This window comes from Sarcophilus harrisii, chromosome X (assembly GCF_902635505.1).
Source record: "Sarcophilus harrisii chromosome X, mSarHar1.11, whole genome shotgun sequence".
Taxonomy (NCBI): Eukaryota; Metazoa; Chordata; class Mammalia; order Dasyuromorphia; family Dasyuridae; genus Sarcophilus; species Sarcophilus harrisii.
The window spans coordinates 71,944,839-71,958,733 of NC_045432.1; the positions used below are offsets into that span (position 1 = coordinate 71,944,839).

Genomic DNA, 13,895 nt, shown 5'->3' on the forward strand with positions numbered 1-13,895 from the left:
CTCGGTTCACTCTCCAAGTATGTGCAGAGCTCAGAGACTGACCTTCGATGAAAGGAGTAAGGGCTGAGACTGACCCATTCCATCTGCCTCCCCATGGAGGTGTGCCGTCCACTGAAGTGTGCCCACGTGGCCAAACCTGGGCCAGGAGAAGCTCCAGAGGGGCTGCTGGCATTTGGGGGGGGGGGGACTCTGGTAAGTCTGGAAAGCCTATCATCAGCCCAAGGTCTCCTGTCTCCACCCCTACCCCCTGATGCACCAAACAGCTGTAGGCTCTTTCAGGGGGTCCGAGGGGCTGGGTTGGAGCACTCCTTATCTCTTTAGCTTACATACTAGTTGTGGACCCTGGATGTGGGAATTCTGGTAAGTTCCATAAAGGCAGAAGGGGACTGAGAGAGCCAAAGAAGAGCTCACCCAAGAAGGGATTGGGGGGAAGAGAGGAATGGAGAAGACCGTTTCCTAGTTTAAGTAGTTATTCTGGCTAAGCACAAATGTTTTCTGAATGTCAGTGCCCTGGTGAAAAGCCTGATCCCCCCACCCTAGTTACGGTTCTATTGTCCCAGTGGGGCAATAAGTAGGCACCAATCAAGAACGGGTCCATTCCTGGTCTCGTGCCGCTGCACAACCCATTTTACCAACAAAACCAAACCTTTTGTGACAATCATTTTCAAAGACACACAACTAGGAAATGATAGAAATGCATCATCTGACAATGAAATTGGCCCTGCTCCAGTTCTAGAGTTAGAGAAACCTTGCATTTTCCCCCTCTTTAGCCATGGTCAGGATCAATGGAAAGTACCTTTTCAAGTCAATTTGATTGACCCACCAATGAGGAAAGATGGTAGAACCTAATGGGGAGGTGCCTTCTCTATGGTATCAATTTCCATATTTTTTTTCCCAAAAGGGGTGAGAAGCTCTTTTTAAAAATTTCTGTTTGGGGAAGGTTGTTAAAAGTTCCTATAAGAGAAGCCATGATAACTAATTCCCCCTCTGCCCCAGCCCACCCCGCTTTAGAAGGAAAATCTTTGCTATAGAGATGAAGATCCTCTATTTTCTCCTTTTGTTTTCATTTAGGAAATCAAAACAAAAGCTTTAAATGGCATTTCTAGGGAAACAAAAAGGGCTGAAGCCCAACCCACAATAACCACATTCTGTCCCCTCCTCCTCCAGTCCTTCAGCAGCCTGGCTTATCTCAAGAGATCTCCAGGCTTCCTGAGGCTCTGCTGAAGCCCAACCTCCCAATCAAGAAGGAAAGGCAATTTTCCGAGTATCTTGGCATTGGTAAGATATTTGAAAAGTGACATTTGCACAAGTTCATCTGAGCTCAGAGGTGTGGCCTGGCTTGCCTCCTTCGATTTCTGCCCCGTAGATTTGATGAACAATCCTTGCTGAAGGAGTGGCCCAGTCTCTAAAAAACGGTCACCTTCCTGTATTAAAATTATAGTCCTGCAGTGTTCTCCACATGGACAAGGGCTTGAAGGGCTTTTCCCTATGGGCGGGGGGATGGGGGGTGGGGACGACAAAGAGGGGGGACAGTTTTCACGGGACCATTCCCACTTTCATTCTGTCTATGCCCCATCCTCCCCGATCCCTTATCTACATTTGTGAGAAGCTTGAACTCACATTTCTCCCCATGTGAGATCTCATTAACTCTGTATGTAGGGAAAGAGCCCCCATCTTCAGGTTTATTGGCTCCGTACTCTACTCAGCTCAACTAATCCCCCAGAATCCAAAGGCAAAGATCTTTCACCTTGTGGCAAGAGGTGCTCTGGTCGCCGTGTGGTTAGAAAATGGGAGGCCCGCGGTGAATGCCCCCAGCTTTTTAAAGAGTAGAACCAGCTGCCTTTCTCGTGCCTATCATAGAAGGATTCTAGGTCCTCACTAGGGCCCCACCAAGCTTTTTAATGCTGGCCCGTGACTCCCGGGGGGCTTTGCTGATCCCGTCCCATCCCCTTCAGCCCCACGCCGGCCAGGCCACTCAACAGAGCACAGAGACGGTTTCAGCACTTACCGTGGTCAGGCAGTTGAGCGCCCATGGAGGCCACGCTGGAGTGCAGGACATCATTGACGGCCGTGTCGCAGTACAGGCCCCGCTGGATGTCATGCTCGCTGTCCGTCTGGTCGCTCTCCTCATGCCCGCTGTCCTTCAGGCTGTTCCCCTCCAAGTCCTTGAAGGTGGAGCTGCTGGGTTGGACAGAGAACAGTAATTTACTCTCGTGACGGGGCCGATCAGGCGGGTCCCCCATAGCTGGGGATGATGTCGCAGCCCAGAAGCCGGGCCGGCCCTTGGATGGCCTGGATGTGTGCCGGGGAATCTCTTTAATAGCTCCAACTGCCTGGGCTACCCCCACCACAGCCCTTTCATTCATTCATCTTCAAACGCACTCCTATAGGCAACCAGAATTCCCTACGAATTTGAAACAATCACCACAAAGAGAAAGAATTACAGCGGGATTTGTTTCATTCTCACACAAACAAAGGATTGCTGCTGGTCTTCCAGAAAAAAAAGGAAAGGGGAGAGAAATGGGAAACCAAGGGAAAGGAGGCATAGTGACTTGGGGTCAGCTTTTGAACTGAGCAGCGCATTGAAAGGAAAAAAGCAAAGGAGAAAAGGAGAGAGAAAGGTAGGGGAGATGCCAGAGACAGACAGTGCCCCAACCGAACTCCGTCTGGAGCTCCAGGACTTTCCATCATGCCTGGCACATTCATTTGGGTCAAGACCCGGGACTTCATTGCAATGGGGAAGTCCCCCGCACAGACGTTTGCTCCACTGAAGCAGGGGAGCAACATTTCTATAACCATTAAGCTTAAACAGTGGCTCGGGAGCCCGTAACGGTAGGTGACCTGCACGGGGTTCTATGGCCAGCATGCATCTGAGGCGGGATTTGGACCCAGGGCTTCCAGACTATAATAACCCTCCACACTGTATAACGGCTGCTTGTTGAATTGAACCGACTTTCAATTCAAGAGAATCTGAAGTAAACGTCTCTTGGCTTGGGTGAAGACAGAAAAGGCACCAAAGCCAAGAAGTGGCCCTTGCCCCCAGCACTGCTGCTGCAGTGCCTTACAGAAAACATAGGCTACAGCCAAAGAGCAACCCACCCCCCACCCCCCGCCGCCATACTGCTCTAGCTGCCAGCTAGCTGTGCTTTACCATAGACCATCAATTATGCATCTGAAGAACCTAGTGGGGAGCGGAATCCCTTTCCAGTCAGTCTGGAAAGAGCAAAGGCCCACTTGAGAACACAAACCCCATGTACTTGAGGCACATGGAAGAATTCCAGTGAGCTCCCCGAGACTAGGGAAAAGGGACCCCCTATAGAGAGGATAGCGTAATTCCCACTCAATCTTCTCATTCCCAAACCCCAAGTGGCTGGCTCCTAAGAGGCTCAGGGTGGTGACATTCACTTAAGGATAGAAAACATTACTATCGACACAATGGAGCAACACCGACCCTCCAGCCAAGAGCAAAAGGAGACCCATTCAATTTCAGAATGGTGCAATGGGACATAGAACTGGAAACAAAATGGATGCTTATGGAGCGAAGAATGGCTCTACAGGTTGTGGAACGTGAAAGTCACAATTACCATGTCACAAGAAACACTGAGCTTGGAGAATGCAGAGAAGCACTCAGAGACTTGCACAAATAGATACAGAATGAAGGAAGTGGAACCAGGAACACCATGTGCACAGTGACTACAGTGCCGGAAACGGAAAGGACAAGAGTTAACGGAAAGTTGGCCAATCGGGACAACCAAGGTGGGCCCCAGAGAAGAGAAGAGAAAACACAACTCTGCTCTTTCTCCCTCATCTTTAACAATTCTTGGGCTCAAAGGCCACCTCATAAGGTAGGGGAATAGGGAAGGATATCTGTCGCAACAAAATAGAGCAATAAAAACGTTAAGATGGGTACGGCAAACATTAGCATGGACACATCACATGTGATCTGGAGAGGAGCTAAAAGGGATCTTAGAGACCATCTAGTCTAACCTCCTCATTTGACAGCTGAGGAAACTGAGACCCAGAGAAAGGGAGTGTCTTTTCTCACAGAGCGTAGGTTGAAACTCAGCAATCTCTCTACTACTGTACCACACTGTCTCTTCCTGGAGGGGTGCTAGCCAGGGATCCCAGAATTACAAGGAGAAACTGACTAAGTGAAGGGAGGAAATTCAGGCCTAGGAGTCCTCGAGACGGATGTCTGCGTGTGTTCTCCTCTGAAAAAAATGGGGAATGGCGATCGACACCCAGTTCAGCTCGCGACAGTTAGCATGCCAAGAGTTCCGCTTGCCAATCTGCCAAAATAAGAGCCGTCTGCCCTCATCTTGTGAGGATCGTTGGGGCTTAATGAATGGAGCTGTGCAAGGTTTTTTAAGACCTAGAAGGAAAGATGCTGCAAATTATAGAGCAGCCTGGCAAATACCCTGAGCAAATAACAATTTATGTCCAGCATAAAAATTGCTGATTTCATTTTCTTTATTGCCTGTATGTCTCCTGGGGGAAGAAAGCCTTGAAAACCCATTAGTCAGATGTTAGCACTGATTCAGCCTTAAGCTAGAGGGAATCCTGTCCGACATATAAGGGTCCCAAAGGGAAGTGGCCAAGTCTTTTTAAGTGATCAAGTCTCTCTCTCTCTCTCTTTTTATATATATATATATATATATATATATATATATATATATATATATATTGTGTGTGTGTATATATACACACACCCAAGAAGGCTTAATGAATATTTCTCAGAAATCACAATGAGATGTTCTAGATGTTCTTTGTAGGTTACAAACAGCTGATTGCATCAAGCCCCAGTGGACCATGATGGTTTCCTCAATGAAACCAATGATCACTCAGAAGAGTTTAGCCTAACCATCTGTACAAGAGAATCCAGATGGATGAAGAGCGCCTATCGTCCACATTATGAGATGTATTTGGATGGGCAGGTCATGTGTAGAGCAGATCCACCGGTACATAGATCTTGTGCAGAACAGCAAATGAACACTGAGTTGGGCCCAAGTCTGAACAGGAGAAAGAGAGCAGGCTAGATGGTTTTTAGAAAATTGGGCAGCACTTTAAGGGACACCCAAGCTTTTCCCAAACCCGTCCTTTTGGCAATAATATTCTCCTAGTGACGCTACATCGGCAGCAAGTCATAGAACCCCAAAGTCTCTGCTGAAGAATAAAAGTTGAAGATTAGATCAAGATCAGTGAAGAGGAGAATGAATGGTTGGTGTGAACATGTTGCAGCAAAAAATGAGAATTAAAGAGAGACGTGAGATCAAGACACAAGGTGTCTTTTGATGGTGGCCAGCCTGGGTGCTCCACTGGTATCTAGGCAATACCTGAAGACCCAAAGGGAAGTCCCGGCCCGTGGGCTGGCCCCATGGGGAGGCTTCTGAGGGGCTGTGTCTCAGAGGCCTGCGAGATGGGGCAGAGAGGCTGTAGGGGCTGGCGACTCACTCTCTGGAGAGATCCTTATGATTTCCAAATTCTCTTCGAATGTTAACATTCTAGAATCTGTATAACCGGGCGGGAAGCCTGAATAAAAGATCACTGAGAGTTTCCTTCAGCTTCTCGTTCACCCGTTCAAAAAATGTGCCAAATGGGAGAGGTCTGGGTCTTGGGTTAAGGGTGATGTCCTTGGAATCGGGACGCTCGCTAATCAGTGGATCTTGGACAGAGCATTTCATCCTGCCAAGCTTCAGTTTTGTCATCTGAAAACTATGGGTATCAACTATCGTTTCCTACCTGGAAGGGGAAATATCGTGGGGCTCAACTGAGATCTGCGGGCAGAAGATGCTTGGGAATCCGAAAGCTTCAGAGGGATCGAAGAGGCTCGGGGCGCGAGCCCCCAGTTCTGGGCTCAGGAGGCCACTGTCCCCATTTTCCTGCCCCCCTAATTCACTACCTTGTTCATTTCCACCTGGTTAATTTTCTTGCAGCTGCAGCTCCATGCCCTGCCTGCTTACCCCTCCCCAATCAGGGCACGGCAGGAGAGAATGGAGGACTTTCACAACAGGTATAAAGTGCTGTTAATGGGCTTAATCACTCAGAGGAGCAGGAAGGAAATCAATCTCACACGTGGACCCTCCGAGTGGCTTTTCCTGGAGGGCTCTCGGTGGCCCTGGGGATGTCACGTGGAGCTTTAATAAGGTTACACCGCCATTATTTCATTTGGTACCTGGCACAGCCTTTGGAGGCAGGCAGTGACAGCATTAGGAGCTCCTTGTTCCAAATGGAGGAACTGAGGCTCAGCAAAGTTAAGTGATTTGTTCCAGAGCCCAAGGTGGGGCACGCCAGCGCGCTGGGCTCAGACCTCAGATGAACAGCTCCTACTCTCAGGTCCTGGCCGGTTCCCCAAGGAAGGTCCGGTTTTTTACAGAAATATCATAGGTGATAGGATTAAGGTCATTGACTAAGAAAATGACCCACTGCTGGTGGCCAGGACTCAGACCCACAGGAGCAGGAAGGGAGAAGGGCAGGGAGATCCATCCTCCAAGTTGGTCAGATTTTCATTTTAATGCAAAATAAATGGAGATTGGAACGTTTAGCTGAAGATCCAATGATGGGGTTCGGGCCTGCCTAGGAAGGGATTGTTTCCGGGGCGTGGAAATGGGTCTGTAGGAAGCCACACGCAGGGCGGTTGCTTTTGAATCCCGCCAAAGCATTGTTTGATCATGCTTAGCTTTGTTTTTTTTTTATTCTGTATTAGGCCCTACTCTCCTACATCTTCCAGCCATTTCATGCTTGAAAGTCAACATTAAGGCCCCCGCAAGCCATCACACACAGGTTTCCCTGAAACTTTGCTGCCAAAACGCTTTGTCCCCAATCATTCGGTCTCCAGAAGACCCAGGGCTTCAAAGCCCCAAAGAAGGACGTGAACCAGATTCATTATGTTACAAAGCCCTCTGGTATCTCCACAGAAACTAAGTGGACCGCCTACCATTTTCAGCTTTGCTGTCCCACAAATGGGAAGCTAAAAAAAAAACACATGCTTCTCCAATCTCTCAAATGTTTCCTTTTCAATTAAGGGGGCCACTAGGAAAACGCCTCTAACTTTGATTTCAGGCAGGATTGGGAGTGATTGTCCACTGACAGAATTGTTACGTCCCGGTCCCATTTGGAGTAAAAAACAAACCAGAACAAGGCAGGCCAAGCAAACACAGGAAATGAGTACCGGGGCGGGAATTGGGGAGTGGGCTTCTGCAGCTCAGTCACTTCTTCCTGTGTGTGCTTGGGCCAGTTCCTTAACCACTCTGAGCCTTAGCCTCCTCATCTCAAAAACGAAGGCTCTGGATTCCCTGGTCCCTGCCCGCTCACCCAATGAGCCTATGACCCAGGAACAAAGCTAATAGGATGTTGCTAGTGAATCTGGAGCCCTGGTGGGACCTCCAATCCAAGTGGTGGGGTGCTGCGTTATTTCCTCTCTCCAAAATACATCGGGGGCTGCAGTAGGTGAACCTAGCTGGGCAAATTATCTCCCCGCTCTGAACCTATAATAGCAGCAACAACCTCATGGGGGCGTTGTGGGGTACAAACAAGCTCAGGTGTGGAAGGACTAGATAGATTTTGAAATGCCATTTGTCATTATGAATAATATTAGGAAGCACAGAATGGGGCGTTCGGGATGAGGGGAAAGCTGGGACAAAGGGACTTGTGAGGAATAAGTAAATCGGGGGTCTCGGACTCCTGCCGGCTGAGCAAATCAAGGCAGTGTTTTTCAGAAGTCTGTCATCGAAGCCTGTCTTCAAGATCCTGGGGCCCGACCCTCTGGGAAGGCTGAGGACAAGGCTAGTAAGTGTTCTTGGCAGAGAAGAGGCAGCTTTCTAAAAAGACCATCCCAAGCAACCGCCGCCACCACCAAATGACCATCCTCCTTCCTGGCAGCTAGGGGAAACGGCGTCCGTGACGAATCCACGTTTACCCCATGGGGAGACAGGCTACAAACCCAAATCCCCATCATGGCAGCTTTCCTGGGAAAAGGCACATTTTGAAGAATGGGCCACATCAAGGCCCAAGGGTGGAGTCGGGGTGGGGGGAGGTTCAGATCAACATTGGCTGAGCTTTGGAATCGACAAATGTAGATCAGCTCGTCATGGTGGATGATGGTTTTTTCCCCTTAAGTCAAAGGACTAGGAAATTGTGGACATCACGTCTTTGGGGTTGAATCCTGGAGCCCTAGAAAACCCCTTTTTGTGCTGCGACTGCCGTTGTTCTCTTCTCTCCCTTATACTACCATGTATTTCCTGCGGAATATAGGCACCTGTCTTTAATTAGCAACGTACAGGACAACGGAAGCTCCTCGGGAGAAGAGACCGTTTGCTTTCGTCTCTGTAACCCCAGCACCTGACACGTAGCAGGCATTTCAAAAACTCGTGTGAAAGAAAGAAATGAGGGATTCTAGGCTAAGAGATTTCCTTAAGCAATCGGGTGACTGGCCCTCTTTGGGTGAGCAATCCCCTTTCTAACACAGATAAACCCACACTCTTTTCACTGGATAGCTCAGTGTTGTGAATTAAATTAAATGTGAATTAAAGCAGCTTACACAACAAGCCAGAAGCTCCCTCAAGTCCCATTCTTTGGGAAACATAAATTTATGGGATTGCTACGAATAAAAGAATAGATTTCTGAGTCCCCCACAACTGCAGCTGAAATCGGATTCTCAAATTATAAATGAATGTACACACACACACAGACACACACACACACACTCAAAAGCACGTGCGCTTGTGTAGACTTCAACACCAGGTCACTGATTGGTGACATGAAGCTGCAGATCACCAGCATGAATTCCCAGAGCTGCCTCGGGAGGGTCGTACCTACAGTGGCCATTACAGTCCAACGCCTTCATCAAGCGCTCTTGGTCCTGGGTTTCTCATATGGAGAACTCAGCGTACCATCGGGCCAGTTTGGACTAGAGGGAGATAGCTGGTCTCAGGTACTGAGTTTGAATTCTGCTTCACACAATTACCAGTGGTGTGAATAGGGGCAAATTATTCCCCTTCTCTGAACCTGGTCTACCAAATGTGGATCATATCATCTCCAGGGAGCTACGACATGATATAAAGGTTGGAAGGCTCACCTTAGAGTGAGGAAGACTCAAGTCATTCATATATATCCATCCACACTGGGAATTATTTCCACACCAATATGACCTCACAGATCCACCCCAAAGAGATTTCATCTCTGCAGTATCTCTTTATGGGCTGGTGTGAGAGTCAAACTATAAAGAAACTGGCAAATTTTACCCACTTTTAGTATAATTTTTAAATAAATGTTGGATACTTTGTGCTACAGAAGTATTGCTGTAATGATTCCAATGGCTCAGCCTCCCAACCAGTAACTATTACAGGAGTCCCAGGAGCACACATCGAGGTCTTAGTTTAAGGTTTCCACAGCAATTACCTTTATCCATATAATTACCCACAGAAGGAAGAAGTACAAGAACTTAACGGATAAGGAAGCCAAAGGCCTACTGCTTACATGTGGTGCCAGCAGTGAATGCAGATTCTAACCCAGGGCGTTTCACTGCGACCGTATGGAACTGTGTAAGGTGGTTTCCTTTCCTGAACTGCCCAGGTAGATACCGGTTTATTTCCATTTTGATTTTGTCATGGAAAGAGTTGGTTCGAAAGAAAATAAATCCCAGAGTCATTAACATTGATCTCTTGAACCTTACTGGCAGTTTCCCCATGGGACCCTAACAGCACCAAAGGAGGTTTCTCATTCCTTAAAACCGGGGCAGTGAGAAGCTCGAGGATGGAAATCTTACTTCAAAATGATCTGTTTGCATGTTTATAGAAAATTGACTGGCACAGGCAAGAAAAAAAAGGGAGGGGAGAAAGGGGGGTGTGGGTTGAGCCGAAGGAGGTCAAGGTCAGGCGGGTGGAGGAGGCAAGCAAATGGGTGCTCAGACATACCTCTTAATTATGTGAGCCCGGTTGTTCACATAGTTGGCATCGAAGGAGTAGTTCTCGGTCTGAAAAAGAGAAGAACAAAGAACAAAGACCATGAGATGGAGAAGAGTTCTATTTTCCTGCCACGAATTAAACCTGTACCACGGTGAGTCCCAAAGCAGAGCATTCCCGAAGTGGAATGTACTCTGTGGTCACTGAATCCAACCCGTAAGCGCAAAAGACATTCCCTCAGCCAGTACTGGCTTGAAGGTCTCTTGTGAGGAGAACCCCCCCTCCTGTTCAGAGAGACTGTTCCCCTCAGAGATAGCTCTAAGTGCTAAGAAGTGGTTGGGTCGTTGTTGATATTACTGTTTCCCTAACACCCTAGCCTACATTGACGGCTATAATTTCCTCTCATTGTTCCAAGCTCTGTGATCCAGGACCAAAAGAACAAATCTTCCCTCTTGCACATGACAGCTCTCTCATCTGCTCTTCCCCTTCGCCCTCCCCGCCAAGCTGCACTTCAGCCATTCCTCCCATGGCATGGACCGTAGACCCTGACTACCCTTCTCTGTACCCGCTCCAGGTTACACTAACCAGTGGTACCCACAATAAAACAACTGTTCTGATTACTCTGAGACTAAGCAATGCCACCAGTGCCTGAGAACTGCTCCCAACTGCTCAGAGCTAAAGGGCCTCTGTGAGATACCGAACAGGCCCACAACTCCAAGTACCACCACCGCACCCTGAAAGTCTGACAGAGCTGGCCCACAGACGCGTCCGGGGATCACACAAACCCCTTTCTGAAGAAGCAACATGACCCACTGCCTTTACTAAAACGAACTCCTTCCTGTTCCCCAGTGGCCCAGTTCTGCACGCCGCTTGACTAGAAGGTACTTTTTCATCATTAGCAGATAATTAACATGTTAAAATATTTACTCCAAAGATTCGGAAATGTGGAGAAGGTAATGCCTTGCTGTGGCCCCTGGTTTCACCATCTTGCATGGCACTCGTGCCCATACACATGCAGCAAGAACAGGTATCATACCTAAAATAAGGCGGAGAGTAATGGGTGGAGAGCCATCCCCATGAGGTCCTGGAGTCTTTCCTGTGAAACAGGAAATCAACAAGCCAAGCCTGTCTTGGGGCCTATCATTAAAATACCACCTTCTAATGCAATTCAGAGATTTCCTAAGCAAGTTTGCACCAAAGCTAGCGCAGGATGCCTGGGAGATAAAAGAGATATGTGTCCGTAAAGGTGTGTGTGTGTGTGTGTGTGTGTGTGTGTGTGTCTGTGTGTTTGTGTAGAGAGAGAGTGGAAAGACCATCAGAACATCAGAGCTATTCACAATAGGCCTCTGTCCTTAGGGTACCCAAAAGCTCCTTCTGCAAGTCATAAAAAGGAATCTAAAGTCCAGCATCTACTTCGATCTAGAATGCAGTTAGCAAAAATAATGAAAATGAGATGCTACCAGACAGCAGGCACTTCCTCCCCCCAGTAGATGCAGCCCATGTGATCTTCCCCCCCTCGGTCGGCCCCGCTCTCTCTCCCTCCCTAGCGGCAATCTCACGGTGTCTTGGCATCTGTGGCCATTGGCACTAGGGACAAATCTCCATCTCCGACCAACAGATTTCATGTCCCAAGATGTGGGCTCCGCTGTGTATTTGATGGTAACCATCCCAGGCAGAAGAATTACTAGTCACAATTCTGAAAAGCCACCCTTAACAAGGGGTGGGATCCAGGGCAATAATTGCACCCGGGCCCCAAGCCCCAATTCCCAGTGACATTTTCCACCATCCCCACTCATCCTCCCACTCTCCACCCTACATCAAATACACATACTCTAATGCAATACTGACCCTAAGGGACACCCAAGCTAGAGGCCCTGGGAAATACTAAGTGAGTCTGAGGTCAATGGGAGTAGGGAATTCTGAAGGATGTTTTATCTGTTGGATGGACCCAAACATTATCCTCCCTCCACCAGTGGACGAGGAAACAAGTATATGGTCCCTGTTCTGAATAGGTCAGTCTATTGGAAAATCTTTTCCTGGGGCAGCCAAGGAAAGATGGAACTCATCCCCCTCTCAACAGACACATCTACTCCCACGGCCCTTCCATGTGAATTACTCTAAGATGAAATCACGGTTTCATTGATGCCACCAGGGCAAGAAAAATCGACCAAAAATCCAGAAGAATTAAGGCCTCTGAGACTGGCTCGGAAATCATGGGCGCCAGTCTGCTGCCATGCCCGCTGCTACAGCTGTCGAAGACCAGCTGCGAAGAGGGCAGTGTGGGAGGATCTAGCAGGGGTTACTCAGCGAGTTTGTCCTGGGCCCCTACTGTGCGACCACTGTACTGGTTTGGATGGTTCTGTCTCAGCTGGGTGAACAGGACCTTTACTCAAATGTATCTGGAGCCTGCCAATGAGCAGCTCATCTCTCCTGTTAGAGCCGGGGGAACCTATCTCGCACTCAGCACAGGTCAGCTCACCCACAGTGACCTATGCTACGGAGATGCATTTTGAAAGCACCCTCTCTTCTCTGAAGCACCAGTCGGGAGGCACCGAGCACATGTTAGGTGCACACAGCCTTCAGAAGTGGACCAGACCCAGGGACTTGCCCTGGCTAGAGGAATAACAGTCCCAATGAATTCTGACTCAGAACACCCGGTCGGTTCCAGAGACCACAGTTCACAAAGGGCAGTTACAAGCTAGAAAAGCTCTTGTCCAGAGCTTCTTTACCTAAATTATACCATGAACCCCTTGGACCACATTCTGATGAAGCCCATGGACTGCTTAGTCAGAATCACGGTTTGAAATGCATAACAAAGTAATTCATAGGATTACAAAAGAAACCAAATTAGATTCAATTCAAGTTCTCCAAATCTTTTTGAATCCAAGTTCATCAATTCCCGGCTAATAAGCCCTCATTTAGAGCAAGGCAACCAGGATGAGAAAAGGTCTAGATATCCTGCTCCTTGAGGCTTGGTCGAAGAACTAAGGCCATTTAGCCCAGAGAAGGGGAAATAGCTATTGTCGAGTATCTGAAGAACTGACACGGGAAAGATGGATTCATTGTTTGGTTTGGCCAGAGCACCAGATGAGTAGAGATGGATGCAAAAAGGCTGACTTAGACTTGATATCAGGAAAAAACCAAAGCACCCCAAACCCCAAAGCAGGAAAGCTTGGAAACAATGAGAATCAGGTGGGCTGCTGGAGGAGGAAGTGACTTCCCGGTCACTGGAAGTCTCCAAACAAAGGCTGGAGGTTATACAAGGTGGGGTTCCTGCCCAGATGTGGGTTAAACCAGGTGCTCTCTGTGGTCCCTTCCAGCTCTAAGACAGGGGCGCTCTGCCATGCTCCCCAGGGCTACTGAATCAAAGGAAAAAAGTAAGACAAATGAAGAACTTTTTTTTTCTGTTTTTGCATAAAAGTATAGTCTCCCGGTTTAGCCGATTTAATCAAAATTTACTTGACATTACCTCAATCCCCTCACTAAGTACTCTAAATGGCAAATATCATGAAACATTTGAGAAAGGAAATTTTCTCTAAATGTCACATTAATTTCAATAGCAACTGTGCCCATCTCTAATGAGATGGCCAGGTTAACACAAGAACACAATAGAGACGAGCGTGACTTGGGAGGCCCATCTGAAAATGTGGCTAGTGCCGTCCCCCACGAGGTAAAGAAGCATCATTTTCGTATTGGTCAGCTGGCTGGCCCAAGCTCCTTGCTCTAATTAAAGCCCAGTGACTCGGGAAGGCGGTAGAAGGCCCAAGGAGAAGAAAATAGGATGGGTGGGAAGTGGCAGAAGCAGAATCAGTTCATCTGATTCCCAATTCAGTTACCCTATGAAGATTACTTAGTTCGTTACTACCCCCTTCTCTTTTGTTTTCAGTTACATTTCTCTTTTTTTGGAAGAAAAAAATGAAACTAGAGATTCTAAGATTAATTAGAACCCTATCATGAAAGGCTTGAAATGTCAAGATTAAGAAATTTTTACTTTCT

At 47.9% G+C, this 13,895-nt stretch overlaps 1 protein-coding gene across 4 annotated transcripts in view; it reads right to left on the reverse strand.

Annotated features, from left to right (window-relative positions):
• Window positions 1-13,895, reverse strand: part of PCDH19 (protocadherin 19) — a 110,801-nt gene that overhangs the window by 34,992 nt on the left and 61,914 nt on the right. For 2 of the 4 annotated variants that reach the window (XM_031945164.1, XM_031945162.1), the window contains 2 exons: window positions 9,912-9,970; window positions 2,009-2,178 (listed from right to left, as the gene is read on the reverse strand). In XM_031945164.1, coding sequence (XP_031801024.1) covers window positions 2,009-2,178; window positions 9,912-9,970 — 229 coding nt within the window. Of the gene's footprint in view, window positions 1-2,008; window positions 2,182-9,911; window positions 9,971-13,895 lie in introns of all 4 variants that reach the window. The other 2 variants (XM_031945163.1, XM_031945161.1) reach the window with 1 other exon arrangement.